Source organism: Elgaria multicarinata, chromosome 1 (genome assembly GCF_023053635.1).
Source record: "Elgaria multicarinata webbii isolate HBS135686 ecotype San Diego chromosome 1, rElgMul1.1.pri, whole genome shotgun sequence".
NCBI lineage: Eukaryota > Metazoa > Chordata > Lepidosauria > Squamata > Anguidae > Elgaria > Elgaria multicarinata.
Window position 1 is genome coordinate 143,144,304 of NC_086171.1, and position 27,753 is coordinate 143,172,056.

General features: G+C 45.3%; 1 protein-coding gene across 1 annotated transcript; it reads left to right on the forward strand.

Annotated features, from left to right (window-relative positions):
- LOC134406698 (cytochrome P450 2J2-like) lies at positions 1–27,753 on the forward strand. The gene is made up of 9 exons (XM_063138228.1): positions 1–204; positions 3,780–3,942; positions 15,302–15,451; positions 18,660–18,820; positions 20,200–20,376; positions 21,625–21,760; positions 23,842–24,029; positions 26,312–26,450; positions 27,370–27,753. Exons 1-9 carry the CDS (start codon positions 4–6, stop codon positions 27,543–27,545), a joined length of 1,491 nt encoding a protein of 496 aa, XP_062994298.1. The 5' UTR covers positions 1–3; the 3' UTR covers positions 27,546–27,753.

A 27,753-nucleotide genomic window follows, 5' to 3' on the forward strand; every position in this document is an offset into this window, starting at 1 on the left:
AAGATGCTGTTCCACTTACCTGCTGTCCTCCAAGGGGGTTTGTCTCTCCAGGTGGTTCTGGTGTTCCTGGCTGCTTTTCTACTCATTGCTGATTACATGAAACGGAGGCGCCCAAGGGATTTTCCTCCAGGGCCTGTGCCTCTTCCTTTTCTGGGCAATATTCTGGATATTGATTCCAAGAAACCTCATCTTGCTGTACAAAAGGTAAGGATAAGAACAGGGGATTAGAGTTTGGTTGAAATTAATAGAAAGGTTTTGATGGTACGACTAGTTTGGCAATGGAACGAATTGCCTAGGGATGAGCTTTTAAGGAAAAGGCTGGACAGCTGTCTGGTGGGAATGCTCTAAAGCTGTAATTCCTGCACCAAGCTGGGGGGTGATCTAGATGGCCCACAAGGCCCCCTTCAAGTCCCTGATTCTATGAAATCCTATCTTTACGAAGGGGAGCTCCTTCCCTCCACAGAGTTCCTCATAGGCTAGAAGTGTGGCTACTTTGGGTCTCCAAGGTGTAGATCCATTCACTTTGAAATAGCTTGAACTGCATAATCCAAAACTCTACACATACAAAGGTTTCTCGTATGATATATTGACAAACACCATCATATTTACATGACATGGGTTGTTCTTGTTACTTTAATTTATATGCCTCTTTTCTTCAGGAATATGCTCAAAAGAGGGTCAGATGCACAACTTCAGAATACACCAATGCAATAAACATTCTAGTAAAAATAATTGTGAATGTAAGAGTTGATCCAGAAGGGAATTCAGGTGTGAGGGGTGGACACAGAAATCTTGTACTGCTAGTGGTATGTTCCTTTCACTGGCAGAAGGATAATTCTGGATCCAAGCCAATAGAATCAGTCAAAACAAATAATTCATTTCCATAATAATTAGGCATGTGCTCTGCTCCGATTAGAAGCGCAGAAGCAGGAGCGAATTGGCCTGCTCCGCCTTGCCCAGAGGCAGAGTAGAAGTGGACTGCAGATCCCTAGAAGCAAGGTGAAGAGAAGCGCCCATTTTCGGAGCGCTCCGGTTTCCGTGGTCCGCTTCTATCGCCATCTTGAAACATTTCGCCCATAGGATTACATTGCAGAAAAGAAAGGGGGATAACTGTGTTGTTTTTGAAGCTATCTTTCTGAAAATTCTTGTGCTTGGAGAGTCGTGGATGGGGGTCATTTTGAGACTACTCTCAGCTCTCTGCGTGGTGCAAGTCGCGTGCTAGAATTTAAAAAAAAACTGGCGGGAAATAACTTTTTCGAAGGGCTGAGGGGCAGAGTCAACTCCCGGTCATGATCACATGATCCCAAAGTTGGAGGAGGGGATAGGCAAAATGAGTAACTTGGGATTCTGGGAACTTCTCTTTCTACTCTGAACGGACTTTTCCCAGTGTTTTTTAAAACAGTAGCCCCACCAAATGCACAAACACAACCTGTGAAATCATATACTAAGCCAATAATAAGAGATAGAAACACAGCACTGCTACCCACCCTAACTTTGGGGAACAACTGAAAAGATGTGGTGCAAGGGGATGAGCTCCCCTAGGGCATTCCATGTGGATGTGTCCTCACTCTCTCCTGTACTTGGGGGGGGGGCTATCACAGCCCTCCAAAGAGAGTAACCTGGTGGAGCAATGCCTATCATGAGTTGAAGTGAGCGTTTACTTCTTAGTGGTGGAGCAATGTCTTTCATGAGTTGAACTGACAGCCTTGCTTCTTAAAAGACTGGTTACTAGGACCAGTCAAATTGACAGCTGGTTCCCCCTCCCCTGGGCATGTCCCCCTATTGCTGGTAAAAGACATAGCCTATTAAAAAAAGTTCTTCTTGTTGTTTATTCAGCAACACTGCTGCTTTTAATTCCACCCCTCCTTCGTTTATTTATTTATTTATTTATTCCATTTTATATGCATTACTGGCTTATCCTTGGCTCACTTCCTTATGCCCCCAGAAATGTCTGCTGCCTGCCTGCCTGCCTTCCCTCTCTCCTCCCCTGCCCACCTCGCAGGGATGTTGTGTGTGTCTGGCTTTGACTCAGGGGAGAAGTCCTTCCTGCGCTCACTTGGAGTTTTGGAAGTTCCAAATCCATTTTTCAAGTGTGGAAGAAGATTCATATTAGGTTGATGATCTCTACTCCCCAATTCATGGCATGTTGGTATTTCCTTTGAAATGGCCCCATTGAGATGTCTGCAGGTTTAAGCCCAGCCAAAAAACAGGGGATGATGGGATTGCCTTGAGTCTGGGCATGTGTGTGTGTCCCTGGATAAGCTATCATGGTGGCGAGTTTGAGGTTTCTAACATGCAAATTGACGGAGCTATGGAAAGGGGTGTGAATGGGGTGTTGGATTTTCATAAATTCCCCAAAAATCAGGGGATGATGGGACTGCCTTGAGTCTTGACGTGCATCTGTATCCCTGGATAAGCTATCATGGTGGTGAGTTTGAGATTTTTAACGTGCAAATTGACGGAGCTATCGAAAGGGGTGTGAATGGGGTGCCCAATTTTCACAAATTCCCCAAAAATCAGGGGATGATGGGATTGGCTTGAAACTTGGCATGCATGTGTATACCTCCATGAGGTGTCATGGTGCCAAACTTGAGGTTTCTAACTTTCACAGAAAAAAAGTTGTATACTTTTTTAGCTTAATGCAAGCCTATGGGGGGGAAACGGAGCTCCGATCCGGATCCGGAGCTCCGCAGCTGAGCGGAGCGGACATGGGCAGACCGGGGGTGGAGTGAAGCGGGCTGATCCGAAAATCATGGATCTGGAAGTGAAGCGGAGTGGGGGGTCCGTGCACACCCCTAATAATAATGTTGTAGCCTTTTATCTCATTACAAAATAAGTGGTCTTCATCTGTAGAAACATACTATCAATTGGTAAGCTTTTATCAGTTGTTAAAGTACGTATATAATATAATTGGCAAGCAGATCTTCAAAAGTGCCAAGTGCAAGCAATAGCAAACAGATTTCTTGCAGCCTATGCCGGTGGATCTCTTTCATACCCCAGAGCATCCAAGAACAATGGATACCAGGGTCAGGGACTTCCGCGATGAGTTAATGTGGGGTGACCATATGAAAAGGAAGACAGGGCTCCTGTGTCTTTAACAGTTGTATTGAAAAGGGAATTTCTTCAGGTTTCATTTGTATATATGAGGAACCTGATGAAATTTCCTCTTCATCACAACAGTTAAAGCTTCAAGGGCCCTGCCCACTTTTAAGTCTGGTCACTCTAGTATAGCTCCTGCAGCTTTAACTACTGTGATGAAGAGGGAATTTCACCAGGTTCTCCATATATACAAATGACACCTGCTGAAATTCCCTTTTCTATGCAACTGTTAAGGATACAGGAGCCCTGTCCTTCTTTTCATATGGTCACCCTAGTTAATGCTTAAACTCTTCCTGTGTGCTCTTCATGTACTTGCTGCCATTTGTCTCCAGAGGTATACTACTTCTGAACATAGAGAATCCATTTTTACTCATTTGATATGCATATTCCACAAATTTGTCTGCTCTTCTCTAAAAGCCATCTAAACCTGTGGCAGTGAATTCCATGAGTAAATTCTTCTCAATGTAAATAAGTAATTCCTTTCATTTGTTTTGAAAGTTCCCTTGGAAATTGTGAATGTAGAATTCATAGGCTTTGTTCATATAGGTTTTCTTGAGACCATATATTATTTGATGGCAATGAAAGTTACCCTTCCTGCATACAGGCATTCTATGAGCAACAAATAGATATTAATCTGAAATGTATCCAGTTTTTTACATTCTTCCTTATCTTCCATCCAGCTTAAAGAAAAATATGGCAATATCTTCAGCATACAGTTTGGAAAGAAGCGATTTGTGGTTGTGAATGGGCTGCATCTAGTGAAGGAAGCCCTTGTCCATCAAGGGGAAAATTTTGTAGATCGTCCAGAATTCCCTCTCATGAATGAAGTATTTGGGTCATTTGGTGAGTTTCTTTAAATAAGGTCCAATTCTTTGGATTTCTTTTTCCAGGTAACAGGAATTGTGCGAACCTTTGGGTTACCTTCCCCAACCTGGTGCACTCCAAATGTGTTCAACTAGAACTCCCACCATCTGCAGCTGGTATGGGCTACCAGTTGGGTATGATTACAGGAAACACGGTCGTATTTCCTGTAGTTAAGGACCGTCAGTAAAACGAACATTCCGCCATGTTAAATGGAGTTACTGGGGGGAGGGTCAACCTAGCACCCTAAAATGAAAAATATTACAGCAATCTTTCTGAAATGCAGTACTGCCAGAAAGAAATGCTGGCTTTACATTCCCTGCACATTTCAGGGAGATTGCTGGAATATTGAGGGCTGGATGGGAGTTTAAAGCTGAAAAATGGGGGAAGTATGTCTGTCACAATCTGATCATTTACTTCCTGGTTAGTGACTTTTTTTGTGTGGACTTATAGCGCAAAAGGGGAAGCCTCCCCATGCAATCCATTAGTTGGATTGCATTGTCCTATTCTCCCCATTGATGAAATGGCCTTTCTTTTTTCGAAAGACCATTCCATCAATTTTAAATTGATTTTTTAAAAAACCCATGTTTCCCTATGGGGAATCTGATAAGCTCACACATGCGTGTGAGCATCACAATCCCCAGAGGAAGGGGGAGAATCAGGGAGAGCGCGGCGCGGCCAAGGCCTTTACTTCCGCTTAAAGCCATGGGCTAAATTTAATCTTGCGACGGACAGTGGAGGAGGAAGGTAAGTGATGTTGTGCGGCATGGGGGGGTGATTCCCTGGCCCCCATTGCTGCCTACTATGGCAGCGGCGGGAGGCCAGGACCGGGTGTTGGGGGGAATTCCCTGGGCTGTGCCGCCGCCGCCGTAGTTTGAGCGGCAGCAACAGTGGTAGGCCAGGGCGGGGCTGGGAGGGCATCCGCACGGTCACTTACCTTCCTATGTTCACCTCCCAGTCCAGGCTTCGAAGGCAGGACGCTGGGGTTGGAGGCGGACGCTTTAGAGCTCTGTACCAGGCTTCCTGGTGCAGTGCTCTAAAGAGTCCGCCTCCAACCCCCCTGTCCTGGCTTCGAAGCCTGGACTGGGAGGTGAACGGAGGAAGGTAAGTGACTGTGTGGCGGGGGTGGGGGGACGTTGGGGAGTTGGGGGTCCTAGCCGGGGGGGGAAAGGAGGTACTTACCTCCTTCCTCATTGCAGGCCCGGCGGGAAATGGAGTTCCCAGCGTAACAGGAAGTGACGCAATAGGCCTTGCATCACTTCCTGTTATGCTGGGGATGCCATTTCTCACCTGGCCTGCGATGAGGAAGGAGGTGAGTGCGAGTGCGTGTGTGTGTGTGGGGGGGTTCCCTGGCTTCCGCCGCTGCCACCGTGGATCCTGCGGCGGCGGCGGCTGTAGGCTGGGGTGTGCTGGGTCACACCACGTTGGTGGGGTGGGGGTGCGGGGGAAGCTTCCCTAGCCTGCTGCCACCACCGCTCGAACTGCAGGGGCGGCGAAGCCAGGGAAGCGCTGCGCCGCACCGCGCCGCTGGTGTGTGTGTGGGGGTTGCCGGGCCCGCCGCTGTCGGCGCAGTTCATGCGCCGGCAGTGGTGAGCCCAAGCCGGGGGTTGGGGGTTGGGAGAGAGCGGGTGGGTGGGAGGGGAGCGAGTGGGCAGGAGAAAGCGGGGGAAGGGGAGCTGGAGTGGGGGGTTGGCAGCAAGCGTGCGGGGGGTGGGAGAGAGAGCGACGGGGGTGGGGGAGCGGGGCGGGGTGAAGACAGGGGTTTGTGGGGGTGGGTGTCTTCCCATGGTCCGCTGCTGCCGCTGCCGCTGCTACCACATTTCGTGCGGCAGCGGGTGCAGTCAGGATGGGACGGTGGGGTTTGGGGGGAGGGGAATTTCACCAGGTGCTGCATGTATTACAAATGACACCTGCTGAAATTCCCTTTTCTATAAAACTGTTAAAGATACAGGATCCCTGTCCTCCTTTGCAAATGGTCACCGTACCCATATGGAAAAGAGAACAGGGCTCCTTTGAATAAATCTACAGGAGCGAGACATGCTCAATCCAGCAGCAGCTTGTGACTCCGATGTCAGTGGGGTGGTGAATCCGCTCTGGGTTTCAGCCAGAACTCTAAAAGAGCTTTTCAAAGTGCTGCACCTATTTTGAGGATGGGGTTCCACGCCTTGGAGAGCTCCTTTAGATTTCTGGTTGGTTATAACTGAAACTTGACACGGATTCATAGCCCCACTGACATCGGAGTCACCAGCCCCCCCCCCCCCCCCCCGGTGACCATTTGCAAAGGAGTACAGGGCTCCTGTATCTTTAACAGTTGCATAGAAAAGGACATTTCAGCAGGTGTCATTTGTATATATGGAGAACCTGGTGAAATTCTCTCTTCATCACAACATTTAAAGCTGCAGGAGCCCTGCCATCTTGACCAGATTCAAAAGAGGCAAGGCTCCTGTGACTTTAAATGTTGTGATGAATCCCAAGTGGATTCCTGCATTAAGAAGGGGGTTGGACTGGATGGCCTCGTAGGCCACCTTTGCAACTCTGCTATTCTATGATTCTTTGAACATGGGCAGAGTGCATTGCCTGTGGCTGATGTGAGTCAAACAACCAACGATATCTGGAGGGCGGAAGTTTTCCCAACCCTGACAGCTTGATTCCTGCATTAAGAAGGGGGTTGGACTGGATGGCCTCGTAGGCCCCCTTTCCAACTCTGCTATTCTATGATTCTCTGTACATGGGCAGAGTGCATTGCCTGTGGCTGATGTGAGTCAAACAACCAACGATATCTGGAGGGTGGAAGTTTTCCCAACCCTGACAGCTCAATTCCTGCATTAAGAAGGGGGTGGGACTGGATGGCCTCGTAGGCCCCCTTTCCAACTCTGCTATTCTATGATTCTCTGAACATGGGCAGAGTGCATTGCCTGTGGCTGATGTGAGTCAAACAACCAACGATATCTGGAGGGCGGAAGTTTTCCCAACCCTGACAGCTCGATTCCTGCATTAAGAAGGGGGTGGGACTGGATGGCCTCGTAGACCCTGCCATGACATAAGCTCTGAACACCAGACCCCGCCGCAGCTACTCCCTGCTCAAGCCAAGCACCACCGCTTGATACACCTGAGGCAAGGGATAAAAACCACCTTCCTCCAAACTATGTGGAGAAAGGGGTTAAATGGAGAAGGATTTTAATATATATAATAATGCGCTGTGAGTTATATCTGCTTAGGTGAATGATTGTCAGAGTGGGTGTTAAATGTGTAAACGTAAGATGATAAATGCCAAACAGACATGTGGGACTTTTGTGGTAGTTTAAAAACAAAACAATCAAAATATATTTTTAAAAGTTCATAAGCTTTGTTTCAAATAACAACATTTAAAAACCTTTTTGAAACCTTTCATACAATCCGGTCACTCATTCACATTCACGTTTTCCTTTTTCTCACACAATCACTCTTGAACTTTCTTTATTATCAGTATTGATTAATATACTTCCACTACGTGCACACCACACCCTAAAGACACCACTCACTACACTGACCCTCAAATTTCCCAGAACTTAAGTACCATAAACACAGAGAGCACTAAAAACCCTAAGAGTACCTAACCAGTCTCCCTGAAAAGGTTTTCTGAAAAGAACAAGAACAAGAACTCCCAATCCCCTCAGTCATTCCCTTATATATCATTCCTCCCCCCTCCCAAGACATTCTAACTCCGCCCACTCAGGCCAACATTCTACAAACCACAGACTTACAAACTGCAGACATACGTTTGGGAATTGACTTGTGGGGTGTAATGCCACAGGCCCCCTTTCCAACTCTGCTATTCTATGATTCTCTGAACATGGGCACACACACACACACACACACACTCAAACCCAAATATGTGCCAGTGTAGTGCAATGGTTATAGTATCAGGCAGGTTCTAGTCCCCACTTGATCACGAAGCTCACTGGGTAACTTTGGGCCAATCACTGACTCTCAGCCTCACCTACCTCACAGGGTTGTTGTGGCTATTAAATGGACAAGAGGAGAACTATGTAAGCCACCTTGGGTTGCTTGCAAGAGGGAAAAAAGGTTTCTCTCTCTCTCTCTCTCTCACTCTCACACACACACACACACACACACACACTCAAACCCAAATATGTGCCTTGTTATTTTAAAAAGTGATAAAACATGAATCATGTCATCAATTTTAGTGTGTGTGTTTGTGTGTGTGTGTGTGTTTATATATACACGTTTTATAGAAACATTTCAGGTTTGGTAAAATTTAGTTGATGATTTTGCAAAACAATCCCACAATGAATAAAGAGAGGGTAAAAAAACAAAAAAACACCCAGTACAAAGAGTTGTTTTTCACACAATATACTTCTATAGCACCCAGGTCAATGTTATGGTTACACAGGATTGCTAAGACAACTGTCTTATTTAAAATATGTTGTTTTCTCTCACACACACTACTAGCAGGACATCAGAAGTAGCTGTAAAAAAATATCCAAAGGAACATAAAACAGCTGCATGGATTATTCCTTTATTTCCAACATGTTTTGATATACAATATTTGGGTGCGGGAGAGGGGGTTGGCAGGGGGAGAAAAAATCTGATCTCTTATTCTTCAAATAGTCGATGGAAATAGACCCCTGAGACTGCAATCCTATACATGCCTGGGAGTAAAATCCCATTGAAGTCACTGTGGCTTACTTCTTAGTAAATATGCATAAGATTGCACTGTAAATTACTTGTAGCTATGAATGTGTTGTGTGTTTTTTTAGCAGTTTCTTACCTTGTTTTAGGAATAAATTATTGGAGTAGAGGATTTTTTATTTTAAAAGATTGTATTTTGAAATACACTGGGAATAGAAGAGCCCCTTTCTTCCTGTTAAAGATACAGGAGCCCTGTCCTCCTTTCCATATGGGTACGGTGACCATTTGCAAAGGAGGACAGGGCTCCTGTATCTTTAACAGTTGCATAGAAAAGGGAATTTCAGCAGGTGTCATTTGTATGCATGCAGCACCTGGTGAAATTCTCTCTTCATCACAACATTTAAAGTCGCACGAGCCTTGCCTCTTTTAAATCTGGTCAAGAGGGCAGGGCTCCTGCAGTTTCAAATGTTGTGATGAAGAGGAAATTTGGGCTCTCGTCATCCTTTACAAAAAGCCATGAAATTCAATGAACAAAAAACCTACGGTTTATAAAACAACATTAAGGACGTACACTTTTCCACCAAGCATCAAAAAGCGGGGAAATTGGGAGTTAAGGCTCACCAGCCTTAACGCCACATCCTCCCTAAGGAGGCAGAAAGTACCAGTGAAATTCTCATTCTGCCAAAGCAGATAAACCACGAGGACAGGATGGAGAATAGGATATGCAGAGGTGACTGTGGGGTTGTGGAAAACTGATGACGAACAACTTAGAGCCACCTACTTCTCTTTTTTTGTTTAGAGCAGCCCTTCCCCAAGCTGGTGCCCTCCAAAGGTGTTGGACTGCGACGACGGAGCAGGTAAGGAACCCACCCCCTCCTGCCTGGCCCTGCTGCCAGGTAAGCCGCAACCCACTTACGTGTTCCATCGTCACTGGGCCCGGGCTTGAACTGAGCGCCCTAGTCCATCCGGAAGCTCAATTCAAGCCTGGGCCCTGGGACGACGGAGCAGGTAAGAACCCCCCTCCTGCCTGGGCCCTTACCTGGACCCGCTGCCGCTGCTGTGCGAACTGCGGCACCGGCTCCAGGCAAGCCCTCACCCCAGCCCACCCCTCTTACCTTCTCTGTTGTCGCTGGGCCAGGGCTTGAATCGAGCGCCTTGGTCCACCCGGAAGCAAGTCCGCACCTGCAGCCTTGCTTCTGGGTGGACTCGGGGGCTCGATTCAAGCACGGGTCAGGCCATGATGGAGAAGGTAAGTGGTGGGGTGCGGGGGGGGGGGCTTGCCTGGAGCTGCCACCACAACAATTTGTGCAGTGGCGGCTCCAGGTAAGGGGCCAGGCAGGAGGGGGGTTGCCTGGAGCTGCCGTACTTTGTGCAGCGGTGGCAGCAGGTCCAGGTAAGGGGCCAGGTGTGTGTGGGGGTTCTTACCTGCCCCGTCGTCGCCTGGCCCAGGCTTGAATTGAGCCCCTGGGTCCACCCAGAAGCAAGGCTGCAAGTGTGGCCTTGATTCTGGGAGTACCAGGGCACTCACTTCAAGCCCGGGCCCAGCGACGACAGAGCAGGTAAGTGGGTTGAAGTAGGGGGGGGGCTTGCCGCCGCCCTACATTCCCCATCCTGCTGTCCCAGCATTCCTGACCATGGGACATACTGACTTGCAATGATGGATCATCGTAGTCCAACACCTTTGGAGAGCACCAGGTTGGGGAAGGGCTGCTCTGAACAAACAAAAGAAGTAGGTGGTTCTAAGTTGTTCGTCATCAGTTTTCCTCAACCCCACAGTCACCTCTGCATATCCTATTCTCCATCCTGTCCTCATGGTTTATCTGCTTTGGCAGAATGAGAATTTCACTGGTACTTTCTGCCTCCTTAGGGAGGATGTGGCGTTAAGGCTGGTGAGCCTTAACTCCCAATTTCCCCGCTTTTTGGTGCTTGGTGGAAAAGTGTACGTCCTTAAAGTTGTTTTAGAAACCGTAGGTTTTTTGTTCATTGAATCTGAGTTGAAGTTCAGCTTATAATTCTTGGACTATAGAGATGGTGAAAGATTGCACAATAGCAATTATTATCCTTTGTCTAATCATTTAATTTCTTATGCAATAGTCCTGGAAATCCAAAAATTTCACATTTGCTTTCACACTTGCCATTTTTTTATAGACTTGCCAATATTGTGTAAGTGGAACTCCCCTACTGCAATGGGACGCTTTCCCTTCCTCTTCATCCACGCCCCCTCCAACCACCATGCGTCTCCAAACTGTGCTCAGGAAGGTTCCCCAAACCCAAATAGCAGATTATTATAGCAGGAAAGCAGAAAGGGAATTGTCCCTCTCCTGGTTCCACTGATGGAAGCAGCTCCATCATTAGGGATAAGCACGTCCATCCATTTCAGTTTCTCATTAATCCGATCCCAAATGTATTCCAAAATTTTAGGTTTTTTTTTTCCAGTTTTACGTTGTTAGTCCCATTATTTGAATTTTTTTAAAAAATGTTTGCACATTTCTCCTAATACATTGGAGAACTCCACTGCAAAATTCAAAGTGCAAATTTCGGATAACTGTCTTTTGCTTTGCATATTGGTTCAACAGTGTAAAATGAGGTAAGTTGTTTGTATTAAAATATGAGCCAAACGAATCTCTCCGCTATCCCTAGCATCAGTGGGGAAAACTGAGCTCCATCCTTTGTTCCTTAATGGGAGAAGCATGGTGGAACATGTGCTTTGCATTAGGCATGTGCTCTGCTCTAATTAGAACCGGAGAATCAAAAGCGAAGTGGCCTGCTCCACCTTGCCCAGAGGCGGAGTAGAAGCGGACCGCGGACCCCTAGAAGCAAGGCGAAGAGAAGTGCCCACTTTTGGAGCGATCCTCTTTCCACGGTCCGATCCAATCGCCATTTTAAAACATTTCACCCATAGGATTGCATTGCGGAAAAGAAAGGGGGATAACTGTATTGTTTTTGAAGCTATCTTTCTGAAACTCCTTGTGCTTAGAGAGTCATGGCTGGGGGTCATTTTGAGCCTGCTCTCAGCTCTCTGCATGGTGCGGTTCGCATGCTAGAATTTTTTAAAAAGTAGGGTAAAGGCGGGAAAAAGAAAGATTACCTTTTTTTGATTGCTGAGGGGCAGAGCAGAGTCAACTCCTGGTCATGATCACATGATCCCAAAGTTGGAGGAGGGGATAGGCAAAACGGGTAACTCGGGATTCTGGGAAACTTCTCTTTCTACTCTGAACGGAGTTTTCCCAGTGTTTTTTTAAAACAGTAGCTCCACCAAATGCACAAACACAACCTGAAATCATACTAACAGATTGGAAAACACACAGCAGTGCTACCCACCCTAACTTTGGGGAACAACTGAATACATGTGGTGCAAGGGGATGAGCTCCCCTAGGGCATGTGGACGTGCCCTCACTCTCCTGTACTTGGAGGGCCATCAGAGCCCTCCAAAGAGTGACTCAGTGGAGCAGCAATGCCTATCATGAGTTGAAGTGAGTGCTTGCTTCTTAAAAGAGTGGTACCTAGACAGGAACAGTCAAATTGGCTGATGCTTCCCACTTTGGGCACATCCACCCCTCCCCCATTACTGGTAAAAGACAGATATAGCCTTTTTAAAAAAGTTCTTCTTGTTGTTTATTCAGCAACACTGCTGCTTTTAATTCCACCCCTTTATTTTATTTATTCCATTTTATATGCATTACTGGCTTATCCTTGGCTCACTTCCTTATGCCCCCAGAAATGTCTGCTGCCTGCCTGCTTTCCCTCCCTCCTCCCCTCCTCCCCTGCCCGCCTCGCAGGGATGTTGTGTGTGTCTGGCTTTGACTCAGGGGAGAAGTCCTTCCTGCGCTCAATTAGACTTTTGGAAGTTCCAAATCCATTTTTCAAGTGTGGAAGAAGATTTATATTTAGGTTGATCTCTCTACTCCACAATTCATGGCATTTGGGATTTCCTTTGAAATGGCTCCATTGAGCTGTCTGCAGGTTTAAGCTCCACCAAAAATCAGGTGATGATGGGATTGCCTTGTACCTTGGCATGATTGTGGGTCTAGATGGCATCTGTGAATGTGGCCACTTCCCTTTTTTTAATCTGTCCAAATGTCAGAGAACAATCCATGTCTGCAAATTCCCCAAAAATCAGGCGATGATGGGACTGCCTTGAGTCTTGGCATGCATGTGTATCCCTGTATAAGCTATCATGGTGGTGAGTTTGAGGTGTGAATGGGGTGCCCGATTTTCATAAATTCCCCAAAAATCAGGGGATGATGGGACTGCCTTGAGTCTTGGGGTGCGTATGTATCCCTGGATAAGCTATCATGGTGGCGAGTTTGAGGTTTCTAACATGCAAGTTGATGGAGCTATCGAAAGGGGTGTGAATGGGGTGCCCGATTTTCATAAATTCCCCAAAAATCAGGGGATGATGGGATTGCCTTGAGTCTTGGCGTGCGTGTGTACACATCCATGAGGTGTCATGGTGCCAAACTTGAGGTTTCTAACTTTAACAGAAAAAATTGTATACTTTTTTAGCTTAATGCAAGCCTATGGGTGGGGGAAACGGAGCTCCAATCCGGATCCGGAGCTCTGCAGCGGAGCGGAGTGGACATAGGCGGAGCGGGGGCAGAGCGGGTCCGTGCACACCCCTACTTTGCATGCATAAGGTCACGGCACCCTCCTGTCACTATGATGGCTACTAATGCAGTCCCTCATGCACCCAGCCACTTTTTTTTTTTACCTGGCAATGGCAGTGTATCTTTCTCCTCCTTCTCTGGACAGCCCATCAGTACCCATCTGGCCAAGCCTGCAGGGCCTATGTACAATATGAAAAGTAATTTTTAACACACATTTTTAGTAGCAGTAATCTGAACCATACAGATGGTCCCCTTGCAGCGGAGCGGGGCACTCAGCCAATGAGGGCACAGACATGACATAAAGATTGTCCATCTTTGGTTGTGTGTGAGGTGTAACAGCGACTACAAACTTGGCAATGACACTACTTTTCATGGGCAGCACTGGGTGGGCAAAGAGGAAGATGAGGAGGATGGCAGTACCTGGGGTAGGGATGGGTCCTTCTGTGTTTCTGGTGCCTTGGGAGCTGCACACCCACACTGTCCTATGATGCCTGATCTGTGTAGAAGCAATTCATGGGGAATCTCAGTTTTAATCACATTGCCAGCTAATTGCAAGTGAGCCATACTCTAGCAGCACTAAGCAGGTTTACAGTGTTCAGACAACAAGATAAACCATGCTGCTTAACCACAAAAAGGTTAGCGGAATGCTTAACCATGGTTAACGGTGTCATCTGACAAACGTTTTACCAAATCATCTGCCCCGTTAACCTCATTACTTAACCGCAAAAGGGTTAAAAGCGTTGTCTGTAAGCATTCCGCATGTGGTTAGCATTAACCACAGCTGAACATGGTTAAGCTAAGCACAAAGCCCAGAGTGTCATCTGAACCAGGCCACAGAAGTTCTATACATGTCTGTCTACTCAAAAGTATTGATTTCAATGGCATTTACTTCCAGGTAAATGTATATAGGATTGCAGCTTTATAGTTTTAGAAACAGTTTTTAAAAGATATGAATTATATGACCTTTTACCTATTCCCAGTTTCCAAAATGTATGAAATTAATTTAGCATAAATTAATTAAATATTAAAAACTAGGGATGTGCTCCGCTTCTAATCGGACCGGAGAAGCAGTAGCGGAGCGGGGGGCTTCGCCTGCCCTTAAGGCGGAGGCGAAGAGGATTGGGGGGCCGGCGGAGCGTGGCGAAGAGGATCGAGGTGAAGGCGGATCCTTCGCCTCGATCCGGAGCTCCGCCGGAAAGGTAAGTGGGGTTTACCGGGCCCTGCCGCTGTCGCTGTCGCCCATGCGGCAACAGCAGCAGGGCCCGGTAATGCCCCCCGCCCTCCTCTCCCTTACCTGCCTCGGTCCGCGGTCCGTCAGCGTCTCCAATTGAGCCCGTGGTTCCAGCAGGAAGTCTGCGCTGCACTTGCGGCCCAGACTTCCTGGTGGAACCGCGGGCTCAATTGAAGACGGCGACGGACCGCGGACGGAGACAGGTAAGGCCCCCTCCCCCTTGGTCCCTTACCGGGCTCTGCCACTGTCGCCGCATGGGCGGCGATGGCGGCAGGGCCCGGTAACCCCCCCGCCCTCCTCTCCCTTACCTGCCTCCGTCCGTGGTCCGTCAGCGTCTCCAATTGAGCCCGTGGTTCCAGCAGGAAATCTGGGCCGCACTTGCGGCCCAGACTTCCTGGTGGAACCACGGGCTCAATTGAAGACGGCGACGGACCACGGACAGAGGCAGGTAAGGCCCCCCTCCTCCTTACCGGGCTCTGCCGCCGTCGCCGCATGGGTGGCGATGGCGGCAGGGCCCGGTAACCCCCCCTATGGGGGGGACCGGAGCTCGGATCCGGAGCTCCAAGCGGAGCGGAGTGGGCACAGGCGGAGTGGGGGCGGGGTGGAGCGGGCCGATCTGAAAATGGCGGATCTTAAAGTGAAGCGGAGTGGGGGGTCCGTGCACACCCCTATTAAAAACCGTTCCCAAGCATCAAAACACACAAAAAGCAGCAACAAAGAAGCAAAAGTAGCAGCAAAATCAGAATAGTCAGAGCAGAACGAAGGGCAACCAGATAAAATCCACTAACAAACTGTAATCTTCACAAAATTCCTTACAGACATGTGTCATATTAGCCATCTTTCCAATGTAATGACAACTCTTCCCATCTAGGATTGATCTCCTCCAATGGACTTCACTGGAAACAACAAAGACGATTTGCCTTATCAATGCTCAGAAACTTTGGTTTGGGCAAAAGAAGTTTAGAAGAACGAATACAGGAGGAGAGCAGATACTTAATGGATGCAATTGAAGAGGAGAAAGGTAAGAACTCGTGTGGTGATAATGTTTCAGCAGGTAGTTTGATGCAGAAGCTCAACAATATTTTAACTGGGTTAGCGCTCTAGCTCTGACTGAGCTGGGACTACCCCACGAGTTGGTAAATGTCAGTTGAAAGCTTCACACAGATGCATATCCCTTGTGATGCATGGAACTTTGACTGACCTGGAAAGTCATGCGGGAGCGTCGGCTGGTGTGGAACTCCGTATGTACCCTTAAGGCTATAGTTGCATCCAAAAGATTATGATGTGACCTCCTCCACCAACACCCTCGCAACATTCTGAGTAGGGCTGTGCACAGACCCCACCCCCCAATCTGCTTCTCATCCAGATCCGCAACTTCCAGATCGGGTCCACTCCTCTCCACAGCGATCCGCCTATGGTCCGCTCCGCTCCGCAGCTCCATATCTGAATCAGAGCTCCATGTTTCCCCCCATAGACTTGCATTGAAATTCACATGCCTATAACTTTTTTTCTGTTAACGTTAGAAACCTCAACATTGGCACCAAGAGAGCTTATCCATGTATCCACATTCCTGCCCAGTTCGAAGCAAATCCAAGCATCCACTGATTTGGGGGGAATTTTTGAAAATCCGACACCCCATTTTCAGAAATTGGATTTACTCTGACATTTTTACTGATACATACTTGAAAGTGGGCACCCTCACAGATGCCATCTAGATCCACATTCATGGCAAGCTTCAAGCAAATCCCATCATCCCCTGTATTTGCAACTTCCCCCCCTTTTAACTCACCCCAATTCAAGTCCCATGCTAGAACTCCGTCAGTTTTCATGTTAGAAACCTCAAAATCGGCACCATGAGAGCTTATCCATGTATCCACATTCACGCCCAGTTGGAAGGAAAGGCAGGCAGAGATTTATGACTATGCCGTATATCTATGCGGAAGTAAGTCCCAGCAGATACCCCAACACAACAGCACCCAGGCGGAGGTGGGAAGGCAGGCATGCAGCAGACATATCTGGGGGTACAACGAAGTGAGCCAAGGATTGTTTCAAAGCAAGTAATGCAAACCGTCCCTTTGAGGCGGGAACAGCACAGAGAGATGCCTTTTCTTTGGCATCCCATAACTAGGGGACTAGGAGGATAAGAGTAAAGCTTTGTGATCCTTACTTCAGAGTTGATTGACTGCACTGTGATCACAGCCATTAATAACGTTAATAATAGTAGTACTAATACTATTATTAATAATAATAATAATAATAATAATAATAATATTTATTTATTTATTTATTTATTTATTACATTTTTATACCGCCCAATAGCCGAAGCTCTCTGGGCGGTTCACAAAATAATAGTAACAACCACAACAATAAGGAGTTGGACCACAATGAAAGCCTGACTGACTTCACTGAAGAGGGAAAGCTAGTAGAGCTTGGCTATGGGGTGTATAATACATGTAATAAGGGTGGAATTAAAAGCAGCAGTGTTGCTGAATCACAACAACAAGATTTTTTTTTCTAAAAAGGCTATGTCTGTCTTTTACCAGTAAGAGGAAAGCGTACCTGCCAAGGGGGAGGGGGAACTGTGCCAATTTGACTGGCCCTAAGTAAGTACCAGTCTTTATGAACCTACCTGACACTTCAACTCATGAGAAGCATGTAGCTTTCACTGGTTAACCTTTGGAGGGTTCTGATGACCCTCCAAGGACAGCAGTGCACTGGGCACGTCCACATGCCCTAGGGAACCTCATCCCCTTGAACCACATGTATTCATTTGTTCACCAAGGTGGGTAGCAGTGCTGTGTTTCCTATCTGTTATTTATTTGCTTAGTGTATGATTTAAGGTTGTGTTTGTGCGTTTGGTGGGGCTACTGTTTCAAAACACACTGGGAAAAGTCCATTCAGAGACTAAAAAAGAAAAGTTTCCCAGTATCCCAAGTTATCCCCCCTCCAACTTTGGGATTGGAGGATGCTTCATCAGGTGATCATGATTGGGAGTTGAATCTGCCTCCCAGCACTACTCTCTTTCCGGCACCAGTTTAAGACTTTCCCCTTTGCCCAGGCATATGGCGGCACATCCTAATTACCCACATGTTTAGTTTTTTTTAATCGGTTTTTAATGCTTTACGTGTGTATGTACTGTGTTTTAGAGTTTTAAATTTTGTATACTTGTTTTTACCTCAATTTTAGAATTTCTGTAAACCGCCCAGAGAGCCCTGGGTATGGGAGCGGTATAGAAGTGTAATAAATAAATAAATAAAATAAATAAAAAAAGGTACCCCCTCCCGCTTTTTTTACCCTATTTTTAAAAAAATTATAGCAAGCAAACTGCAGCACGAAAACTGCTGAAAATAGGCACAAATAACCCCCACCCATGACTCTCTAAGCACATTCAGTTTCAAGGAGGTAGCTTGAAAAACAAAAAAGTTATTCACTATTATTTTCCGCAGTGCAGTCCTATGGGGAAAATATCCAAAACGGCGGGCGGAACGCTCTGCGTAAAAGCGAATTATTCGCTTTCGGTTGCTTCTCTTTGCCATGCTTCGCTAGCCACCCAAACCGCTTCTCCTCCACCTGTAATGGAGGCAAAGCCCCCGCTTCGCTATTGCTTCTCTGAACCTAATTTTGAGCACTGTGTTATAAACTTCCATGGGCTTTTGTTAGCAAATAAAAAATATTTTTTAAATAAGTGAATTGATTTTTTTTTTTAAATCATTCTACCAACAACAGTGGAAGGGGAATAAGACAACAACAATCTCCAAAATACGGGGGCTGAAGCATTTTTTATAAATGGTGGGCCCAAAGGGTGGCCAACACATGTTTTCAGGAACACTTTTGCACAACTGAGTGTTGTTGTTTTCTCTTTTTTTCTAATAGCTGCCTTTTTTCTCTCAGTCTTCCTGAAAGATTGCCCTCCTGCTGCAGAGTAATGGCTGAAGCACGCTGGGAGAAGTAGACCTTTTTTCTGTCTAAACATACATAGGATTTTGCCCTGAAATATAAAGGAGAAAGATGCTTTCTTGACAATGCAAATGTGCAGAATACCACATACATAACTCTTAACAGTACATTCCTACACTATTCAAGTTTTAATTACTGGATTTGTTAATGCTTTAGTAAATGCTTTGTTTTATTCAAATGTCCCACCACTTCCCCTATGTTATATTTTTGTTAAATGAGACCCATAATTATAATGATTCTAATATTTCCTCTGCCATCCTTTTTCTCTCCAGGGCAACCGTTTGACCCTCACCCTCAGATTAATAATGCCGTTTCAAATATTATCTGTTCCATTACTTTTGGGGACCGCTTTGAATACCATGACAGTCATTTCCAGAAGTTATTACACTTGCTTGATGAGACAATGCAGCTTCACGCAAGTATTTGGAGCCAGGTATGGAAACTCTGTTATCTAATGGTCAACCTCATCCAAATCTTTTTTCCACTGACTAAAACATTCTTCTTACACATCTCTGATTGGTTTTCTTCAGACATTCTCTTTTTCCTATTGTGTCAAGTCCCCTATTCAGGCAATCAAGAGTGATAGTAAAGATGTATGGGTTAGAGTGTACATTTTCAATAAAGGACTGAGCACCCAAAAGATAAAAATCATGTGCTTTAGCACAGTTAAGGCTTCCAGGTGGGGAATCGTGAGATCATGTATTCAAGAGGCAGCTGGACAACCATCTGTCAGGGATGCTTTAAGGAGGATTTTTGCATTGAGCAGGAGGCTGGTTGATGGCCTTATAGGCCCCTTCCAACTCTACTATTCTGTGATTCTATGCCAGAAGACAATTTTCTAATATGCTAGCTTTCCACAGAGAAGAATTTGGATTTGGGGCGGGTGGGGGTGGGAGAAGTACCCTATACTGCCACTCTGCTCCCATTGATTCTATTGCACCAGCAGGGCCCACTATGGGCACATCTTAAAGCAAAGTAGGAAATGAGTGGAAATGCTTTTGTCTGAAACAGGACAAATCAGTGGAGCTCACCTCTGCACCTCCCACATTCCAGACCAGCCACATTCTGGAAATAAGCATTTCAGCTCATTTCTGTTTTCTTAAAGAACTATTAGGGACATGCTGCATTAGCAGTGAATACTGTCTAATTTTTACACAGGGTATATTCAAGCACTTCATCCTAGAATATTATGTAGCTATATAACAATGTACATTTTGAGCATGCTTATAAATTTCATAGAATCAAAGAATAGTAGAGCTGGAAGGGGCCTATAAGGCCATTGAGTCCAACTCCCTGCTCAATGCAGGAATCCACCTTAAAGAATCCCTGACAGATGGCTGTCCAGCTGCCTCTTGAATGCCTCTAGTGTAGGAGATCCCACAACCGCCCTAGGTAACTGGTTCCATTGTTGTACTGCCCTAACAGTCGGAATCTGGCTTCCTGTAACTTCCATGCCCTGAATTCTGGGAGGATTGAGAAGAGACCCTCAAGCTGTGCAATTCATATTATAACAAAGGAGTTGTGAATTCACCATGGGGATACCATTTTAAGCAGCATCCCAGTGGTGACTATTATATGTACTCAGTCACTAGTGCATACAATCCTTTCAACTGTGGCAGGATCTACACTACTGCTTTATAACATTATTGACAACTGTTGGAGCCCAGGATACATTACATATATCATTTTCAATCCGCTTTCAAAGTGTTATATCCTGCTTGGTGTAGATCTGCCCTATGTTTTGTGAGGTTTAGTAGATGCTCAATTCCCCCCTCCTAAACACAATATAATTGTAGTGTTTGTTTCCCCCAGCTCTATGATGCCTTTCCAGCCCTCATGAAACGCTTACCAGGACCCCATCAGACCATTATTAAAAACTGGAGACAGTTCAGACCATTTGTGAGAGAAATCATTGAAAAGCACAAGGGAGACCGGAACCCACTGGAACCCAGAGATTTCATTGATGCGTATCTAAATGAAATGGCCAAGGTAATTAACAAAATCAGGGGCAGGGTGGAATTAGTTGCTTTATTTTATTTTATTCGTTTTTTATAGTATTTTTATCCCCACCCCCAGCCAAAAAGGCTCCCAGAGCAGCTTACAACCAATCAGTAAAGAAGACAGTTTTTACACATGCTTGATTTTTAGGAGAAGAAGACAGAGGCACAATGTAAACAAAATGGTTAATTGATTTGTCCAAATAGTCTCCTGTGGTTTACTTCCACATTAGCCCTATTCAGGCATTCTGAAAGTGTGTTGTTTAAACACATGAGGAGGGGAGCATGTTAGTTCTGCCTTCCTCCATCATTGCTTTTGTTATTCTATAGATTTGGAGGGTGACTGTCTGAAGCAGAGAGCTCCTTCTATCCATGGGGGTTCTCTACACACTCTGTATAGTGCGGAGACTGACATGGATTGAAGAGGGGCTCTGTTTCAGACAGTCACTCTCTAAACGCGTTGGGCAATGAGGCCGATGATGGAGTGGGCGAGGGTTGGAGGGTCCCTCTCACTGTGTAAAACACACACTTCAGAATGCCTGGACAGGGCTGGAGTTCCCATTGATTCTGTAGGAATTCAGTCAAATGAGTGAGGGGTCTGTGCACATGAAATAGTGTTTTCCATGGGGTGGGATTTCATCACTTGTCCACTGCCAATATTGCTGGAATCACAGCAGCATGTGAGTTAAATTAACGTGTGCATATCTTGCACGCTAGCTGGTGGTGTCAGGAGTTAACTGAACCCTCCATCTGCTAGTCTGTTGTGATAGTGTACACATGGCTGTTAATTTTGGTGTTTTGCTAGCTTGGAGTTTGTTCCCTTCCCCCATATTAAAAACTCAATGTATTCATTAGTAATGAATACACATTAGTAATACACACACATTCTGGTGTGTTGTAGTTTAGCTGCATGTTCAAATTTATTTCAACATAAATTTCAAAACGTTTCTGTTAGGGCAAGCAGTTGACATGGCAAGAAAAAAGCGTCGCTCTAAAGGCATCTTCCTTTACTTCTTCCAATCTTAATACAATCCCTCTGTGCATTGAAGTCCATTTCAGGGATTATTGGGACCCTTTACCTTTCCTTCATACTTATTCCCAGATTCAGTGATTCTCAAGGCTGTTGGTTTGATTGTACAAGATCCTGCAGAGAGATCTTGACTTGCAATGTGTTCAAGTGACAGCTACAGTTGCGTTTACACTGAAACTTCACGTGCTGCTGAATATTCCTTTTTCTAAGGAGGACGTCGCTTCCAGTTTCCGTGATGAAAGCCTCCTACACTCAACGATGGACCTGTTTTTTGCTGGAACTGAAACAACTTCCACAACGCTGCGCTGGGCTTTGCTGTACATGGTCATTCATCCAGAAATTCAAGGTAGAATAGCATTTTCTTCTTCTTTTCCCTTACTGTTTTTAAATGAATATAATGCCATACTGTAATGTTTCTGTATTAAATGACTTTAGTCCCAATAATTACAGAAAATAGGTAATTTCTGTGAAGCATATAGAAGTCTGTCTTGGGGATTTGGGAGCTAAGATACATTGTTCCATCAGAAAAAATCTAAAAACGTGATGTTTTAAACATTTTTAAAGAATTTTATAAAAATGTAGGTTTACACCTACAACTCCCAGCATGCCTTGGGTGGGAGGCCAGATTTATTGGCCTTTAGTGATCCCTAAAGTCAGTCAACCCAGTTCCACATAAAAGGAATCAAGCCACATAAATGGGCTGCATCCATTTGCAGTGCCTCCTCCCACCTGCCGTGTGTGAATTTAAAATCATAATCTACTTGGCACTTAAAAGCCATTAATGCGGTCACTAGGCAAGCCTGCCTGGGAAAAAGAAATCATAAAGCAGGGTGCTACAACTAAGAAGGCCTGGTCTCCCACCACACCTCAGATATGTTCAAAGATTAACATGTTAGATTCTGATCCTGCCCCCCTGAGGCTTGGCTGCCTGACGTTTGGTCCGAGGGCTCTTTGGAGCTTCCGACATAATACAGTGATTTACTGAGTCTGGGAAGATATATCCAGACTTTTATCCGCTTGGAATATAAGAGGGTCAAGCAAGAGGAATTTTTGTGTGCGGAAGGACAACCTAATCCTGTTTGTTTATCTGTTGGAAGGTGGATGACAGGCTCTGGAACTTAAGCCCACCTACTTCTCTCTCTTTTTTTGTTTCGAGCAGCCCTTCCACAACCTGGTTCCCTCCAAAGGTGTTGGAGTACAACTCCCATAATTGCAAGTCAATATGTTTCATAGTCAGGAATGCTGGGACATGTAATCTCAAACATCTGGAGGGCCGCAAGTGATGATATACAAGATGTTATGCAGAGGTGACTGTAGGGTTGTGGAAAAGTGATGAACAATTTAGGGCCACCTACTTCTCTCTTTTTTTAGAGTATCTCCTCATGTTGAGAGTTGGAACCCAACATATCTGACAGGCACCAGGTTGGGGAATGCTTTTTTAGAGCAAGGGCAGGCGGAATGTAGATCTCCAGATGTTTTGGAGTTCAACTCATAAAAGTCCCTGTCAGCATGGGCAATGATCAGGAATGCTGTGAGTTGATGACCATTTTCCCCACAGTCCTAAATGATTTAACTGTCCTAAATAAGCCACCCACAGAGCCCCTACTGCATTGGTTCTGTGGGTGACCTATTTGAGCCACTTAACCCATTGCAGGTGTTTAAAAAAAAAAGCCCCGCATGACAAGCTAGCTCATCATAGGTAGCTCAGCGCACCTAAACACTATGGCTTCACATGTTGTGTGAACCCAAACATTTTCTATATCCTTAAAAGGAGATCATGGTGTATCTTTTGTGAACACCAGATTTAGATAGGAAGCCAGCTTCTGTTGAGGTTAAACTGAATAATCTGCATGTTTCAATCCAAGAATGATTTGAAAAAGACTATTTGCTCCTTCCTGTTGCACACAAAAACAGAAAGCCATCATCTCTCTCTCTCTCTCTCTCTCTCTCTCTCCACCAGGCATTCTTTCTCACATAAAGACAAACGCACACACAACAAACTACGTACAATTCAAATGTGATCGTAGGATTTATAGTTTTTGCTTTTGTTCTGTATATGGGCTTCTTCTTAAAGCTGGCCACTCCCAGAAATTTGCACGTCGGTTGACATTGGCGTCAGCCAGAAGGTCTCCCGTGGCTCCACCTCCTCTCCATGTTACCCTCACAACAACAACCCTCTGAAGTAGGCTGGGCTGAGACTATGTGACTGATCCAAAGTCACCCAATGGGTTTCCATGGGCGAGTGGGCACTAGAACCCGGATCTCCCGACTCCCAGTCCAACGCCTTAGCCACTACACCATATTGGGTCTCTTCTGATGCAGGCCAAACTATGTGTATGTATATGGCTCTCTTTTTCTTAGAGAAGCCCTGCTTGCTGATAGTTGAGGTTTGTTTTTCTTGTAATGATCGCGAATGTTACTTTGTAGCAAGAGTCCAAACTGAAATAGACTCAGTGATTGGCCAGTCACGACAACCAGCGATGGACGACAGGGATCGCATGCCCTATAGCAACGCAGTTATTCATGAAGTTCAAAGGATAAGCAACATTGTGCCTTTGAATGTGCCACGAATGTCAACAAACGACACAACACTGGCTGGATTTCATTTGCCCAAAGTAAGTGTTCAAGAAACAGATGTAATCTTCATAATGCATCTCCCCTTAAGATGCCAAAACATTAAGACAAGAGTGTAACCATTGAGTCATATCAGACTATTCCGTTGTCACTGGTTGAGAAAAGCTTACTTGAGTGGTCTCCACTGTTTAGGGTCAGTGGGCACATTTGGATTTTTGAAAGAGTTGAGCACTCATGGAGGTTTATGGATCTATTACATGATGTTGACAATGAGGAGGATGTCTCCTGTGCAATATCTGGAAATCCTGATCCTTTATGAACTTGTTTATACTAATGCTTATCCTGGTGTTTAATGTGGAAAAAAGAGGATGACACTGTCTTAATAGAAGTGAAAGGAGCATGCTTAGAGGGGAAGTATTCAATTTAAATGCCCCTCTGCCCTTTTGATGCAGCCCATAACAATCATGTGTAAGAAAAGGAAGTACAAAGCCCTTGGTAAGCAACACAATTTCCCTTCATTGTAAAGACACTTTTTATATTAAAAATATAAAAGGTGACCAGAAGTTACAAGAATTGACCAGAAGTTACAAGAATGACTAAATAATGATCAGAGGATCTCACAGTGAAAAATTCGCCCTTCTTTGTGTGTCTGCAGATAAGAGTTGGAGGCTTATTATTATTATTATTATTATTATTATTATTATTATTATTATTTATTTATATAGCACCATCAATGTACATGGTGCTGTACAGAGTAAAACAGTAAATAGCAAGACCCTGCCGCATAGGCTTACAATCTAATAAAATCATAGTAAAACAATAAGGAGGGGAAGAGAATGCAAACAGGTACAGGGTAGGGTAAGCAGGCACTGGGTAGGGAAAAACTAACAGTAGAAAGTAACAGTAGAAGTCTGCACAACATCAAGTTTTAAAAGCTTTAGGAAAAAGAAAAGTTTTTAGTTGAGCTTTAAAAGCTGTGGTTGAACTTGTAGTTCTCAAATGTTCTGGAAGAGCGTTCCAGGCGTAAGGGGCAGCAGACGAAAATGGACGAAGCCGAGCAAGGGAAGTAGAGGCCCTTGGGCAGGCGAGGAACATGGCATCAGAGGAGCGAAGAGCACGAGCGGGGCAATAGTGTGAGATGAGAGAGGAGAGATAGGAAGGAGCTAGACCGTGAAAAGCTTTGAAGGTTAACAGGAGGAGTTTATATTGGATTCTGAAGTGAATTGGAAGCCAATGAAGAGATTTCAGAAGCGGAGTAACATGGTCAGAGCGGCGAGCCAAGAAGATGATCTTTGCGGCAGAGTGGTGAACAGAAACCAATGGACTGATGTGAGAAGAAGGAAGGCCAGAGAGAAGAAGGTTGCAGTAGTCCAACCGAGAAATAACCAGTGCATGAACAAGCGTCTTGGCAGAAGAGACAGACAAAAATGATCGAATCCTGGCAATATTATACAGGAAAAATCGACAAGATTTAGCTACTGCCTCAATATGAGGAATAAAGGAGAGCGAGGAGTCGAAGATAAAGCCAAGGCTACGAGCTTCCTTGACCGGAGTAAGCGTAACATCATTGACAGTAAGAGAGAATGAGAGATGAGGAGAAGGTTTAGGAGGAAAAACAAGCAATTCAGTCTTTGCCATGTTAAGCTTCAAGCGACGATGAAGCAGCCAAGCTGAGATATCTGAAAGACATGCCGAGATACGATAGTGAACATCAGGAGAAAGTTCCGGAGATGACAGATATAGTTGTGTATCATCGGCGTACAGATGATATTGGAGGCCATGAGATTGAATAAGCTTGCCCAAGGGCAACATGTATAAGGAAAACAACAACGGGCCAAGCACCGAGCCTTGCGGAACCCCTACTGAAAGGGGAAAGGAGGAAGACGAGCTGCCATTAGCCAACACGCTGAAAGAGCGACCTGCTAGATAGGAGGCAAACCAGTTATAGACAGAGCCACAAAATCCAAGGTCATGAAGGGAATCTAAGAGAAGATCATGATCAACCGTGTCAAAGGCTGCAGTTAGATCAAGGAGAATAAGAACGGAATAATGGCCTTTAGACTTGGCAGTAAGGAGATCATTGGTGATCTTAGTAAGGGCTGTTTCGGTGGAATGCAGAGGACGGAATCCAGATTGAAATGGATCCAAAGCAGAGTTACTAGAAAGAAAGTCAAGACAGCGAGAGTAGACCGCACGCTCCAGGATCTTTGAAACAAACGGCAACAAAGAGACAGGCTTACTTCAGTTGTAGATCCTTTGACCAATATACTAAGGAGTTCCATGATATGTTAATCTACTTTCTTTTCTACTTTTTCTTTGGCAGGGAACCATCTTGATCCCCAGCTTGACATCAGTGCTGTTTGACAGTGAAGAATGGGAAACACCCAATGTCTTTAATCCTGGCCATTTCCTGCAGAATGGTCAGTTCAAGAACAGGGAAGCATTCATGCCGTTTTCCACAGGTAAATAAAAACAAAGTGGTACTTCTCAAATTATTGCCTGCAACAGTGAGTACGTGAGGGCCCGAATCCCCATCTCCTGCTCTCACCATGCCCAACATGGCCCTCACTAATTCCTAGAGTTGGTGTTGCTTTTCCCCATTTTCAAACACACTTTTGCTTGGGGAACAGGAGCCCTGTCCTGTCTGGAACAGGAGCACCTCTGTATCCCTCTGCTAGCTGCATTCTGAACTAAGCCACTTCCAAATGTAAAGAGAAAAGGGCAGAGGGGGATTTATATGCTCAACCATATTACAAACTCTAAGTTGGGGAGAGTTCCCTTTGAAGTTATCAGGCCTCCAAGAGCTTATCTGAAATGGAATTCAGCCCTGTGTCATTCAACATTGAAAAAGTCCTCCGCTCACATCGAGCTTCATCCCATGTATCTGTTTCCCTTGAATTATCCCCTACAGCGCTAAGCTGTCAGCGTTGTTGTTGTTGTTGTTGCTACCAGGCGGCTAGATCCTTTGCATACCAGGAAATGGGTTTAAGGGGGGAAATGTTAAAAAATCATTAAAAATCAACGGATAACCCACTCCGATTCAAATTTTGTTTGCTTGAAGTTCTTAATATCTATTACTGTACCAATTTTGATGTCTTTATCTTTAAAGCTTACACAGATGTAAGTATTTGTTTAATTTTTCTTCAAATCTCGCTCCTGCACCCCAGTGGCCGCTTGGATGATACACTCGAAAACTAGTAGCAAAATTGGTTGAGTCTTTTGCCTTTATAGCACAATTAAAGCAGGATGCACAAGAGTACTTCACAATAAAGCAGATTATGAGCTGGAAAACTTTGGAGTCCTTTGCATGCAATTTGCAGTGATTGCACAGTATAACGCTGGTGTGATAAAGCTCATGGACACTTTGTTTCTCTCTAATAGGAAAGCGAGCATGTCTTGGAGAGCAGTTGGCTAGGATGGAACTTTTTCTTTTCTTCACCGCCCTAATTCAGAAGTTCACTTTCCAGGCTCCGAAGGATGTGACATTAAATCTGGACTTCAGGATGGGAATTACACTATCCCCACTGCCATACCGGATATGTGCATTCTCTCGCTAAGGGAAACCACACTACTCTGAAAAGAAGTGCAGCTTCATATCTGTATGCGTTAACCATTCCAAAGTATAGAAGAGCACTTACCCACTCTCACTTTAATGTCTTGCCATCAGCATTACTAGAAGGATGATTTAATAAAATCCCGGTTAATGAACGGATATGTCCCTGTGGCACTGGAACAATAGAATCTGTCGAACATGTCGTTTTGCAT

Excerpts from the sequence above, each read along its gene's own strand:
- LOC134406698 (XM_063138228.1), top strand. The coding sequence starts at position 4 with ATGCTGTTCCACTTACCTGCTGTCCTCCAAGGGGGTTTGTCTCTCCAG. Across the intron at positions 21,761-23,841 it reads CATTCATCCAGAAATTCAAG|CAAGAGTCCAAACTGAAATA; the intron begins GTAGAATAGCAT and ends GTTACTTTGTAG. Across the intron at positions 26,451-27,369 it reads ATTCATGCCGTTTTCCACAG|GAAAGCGAGCATGTCTTGGA; the intron begins GTAAATAAAAAC and ends TCTCTCTAATAG.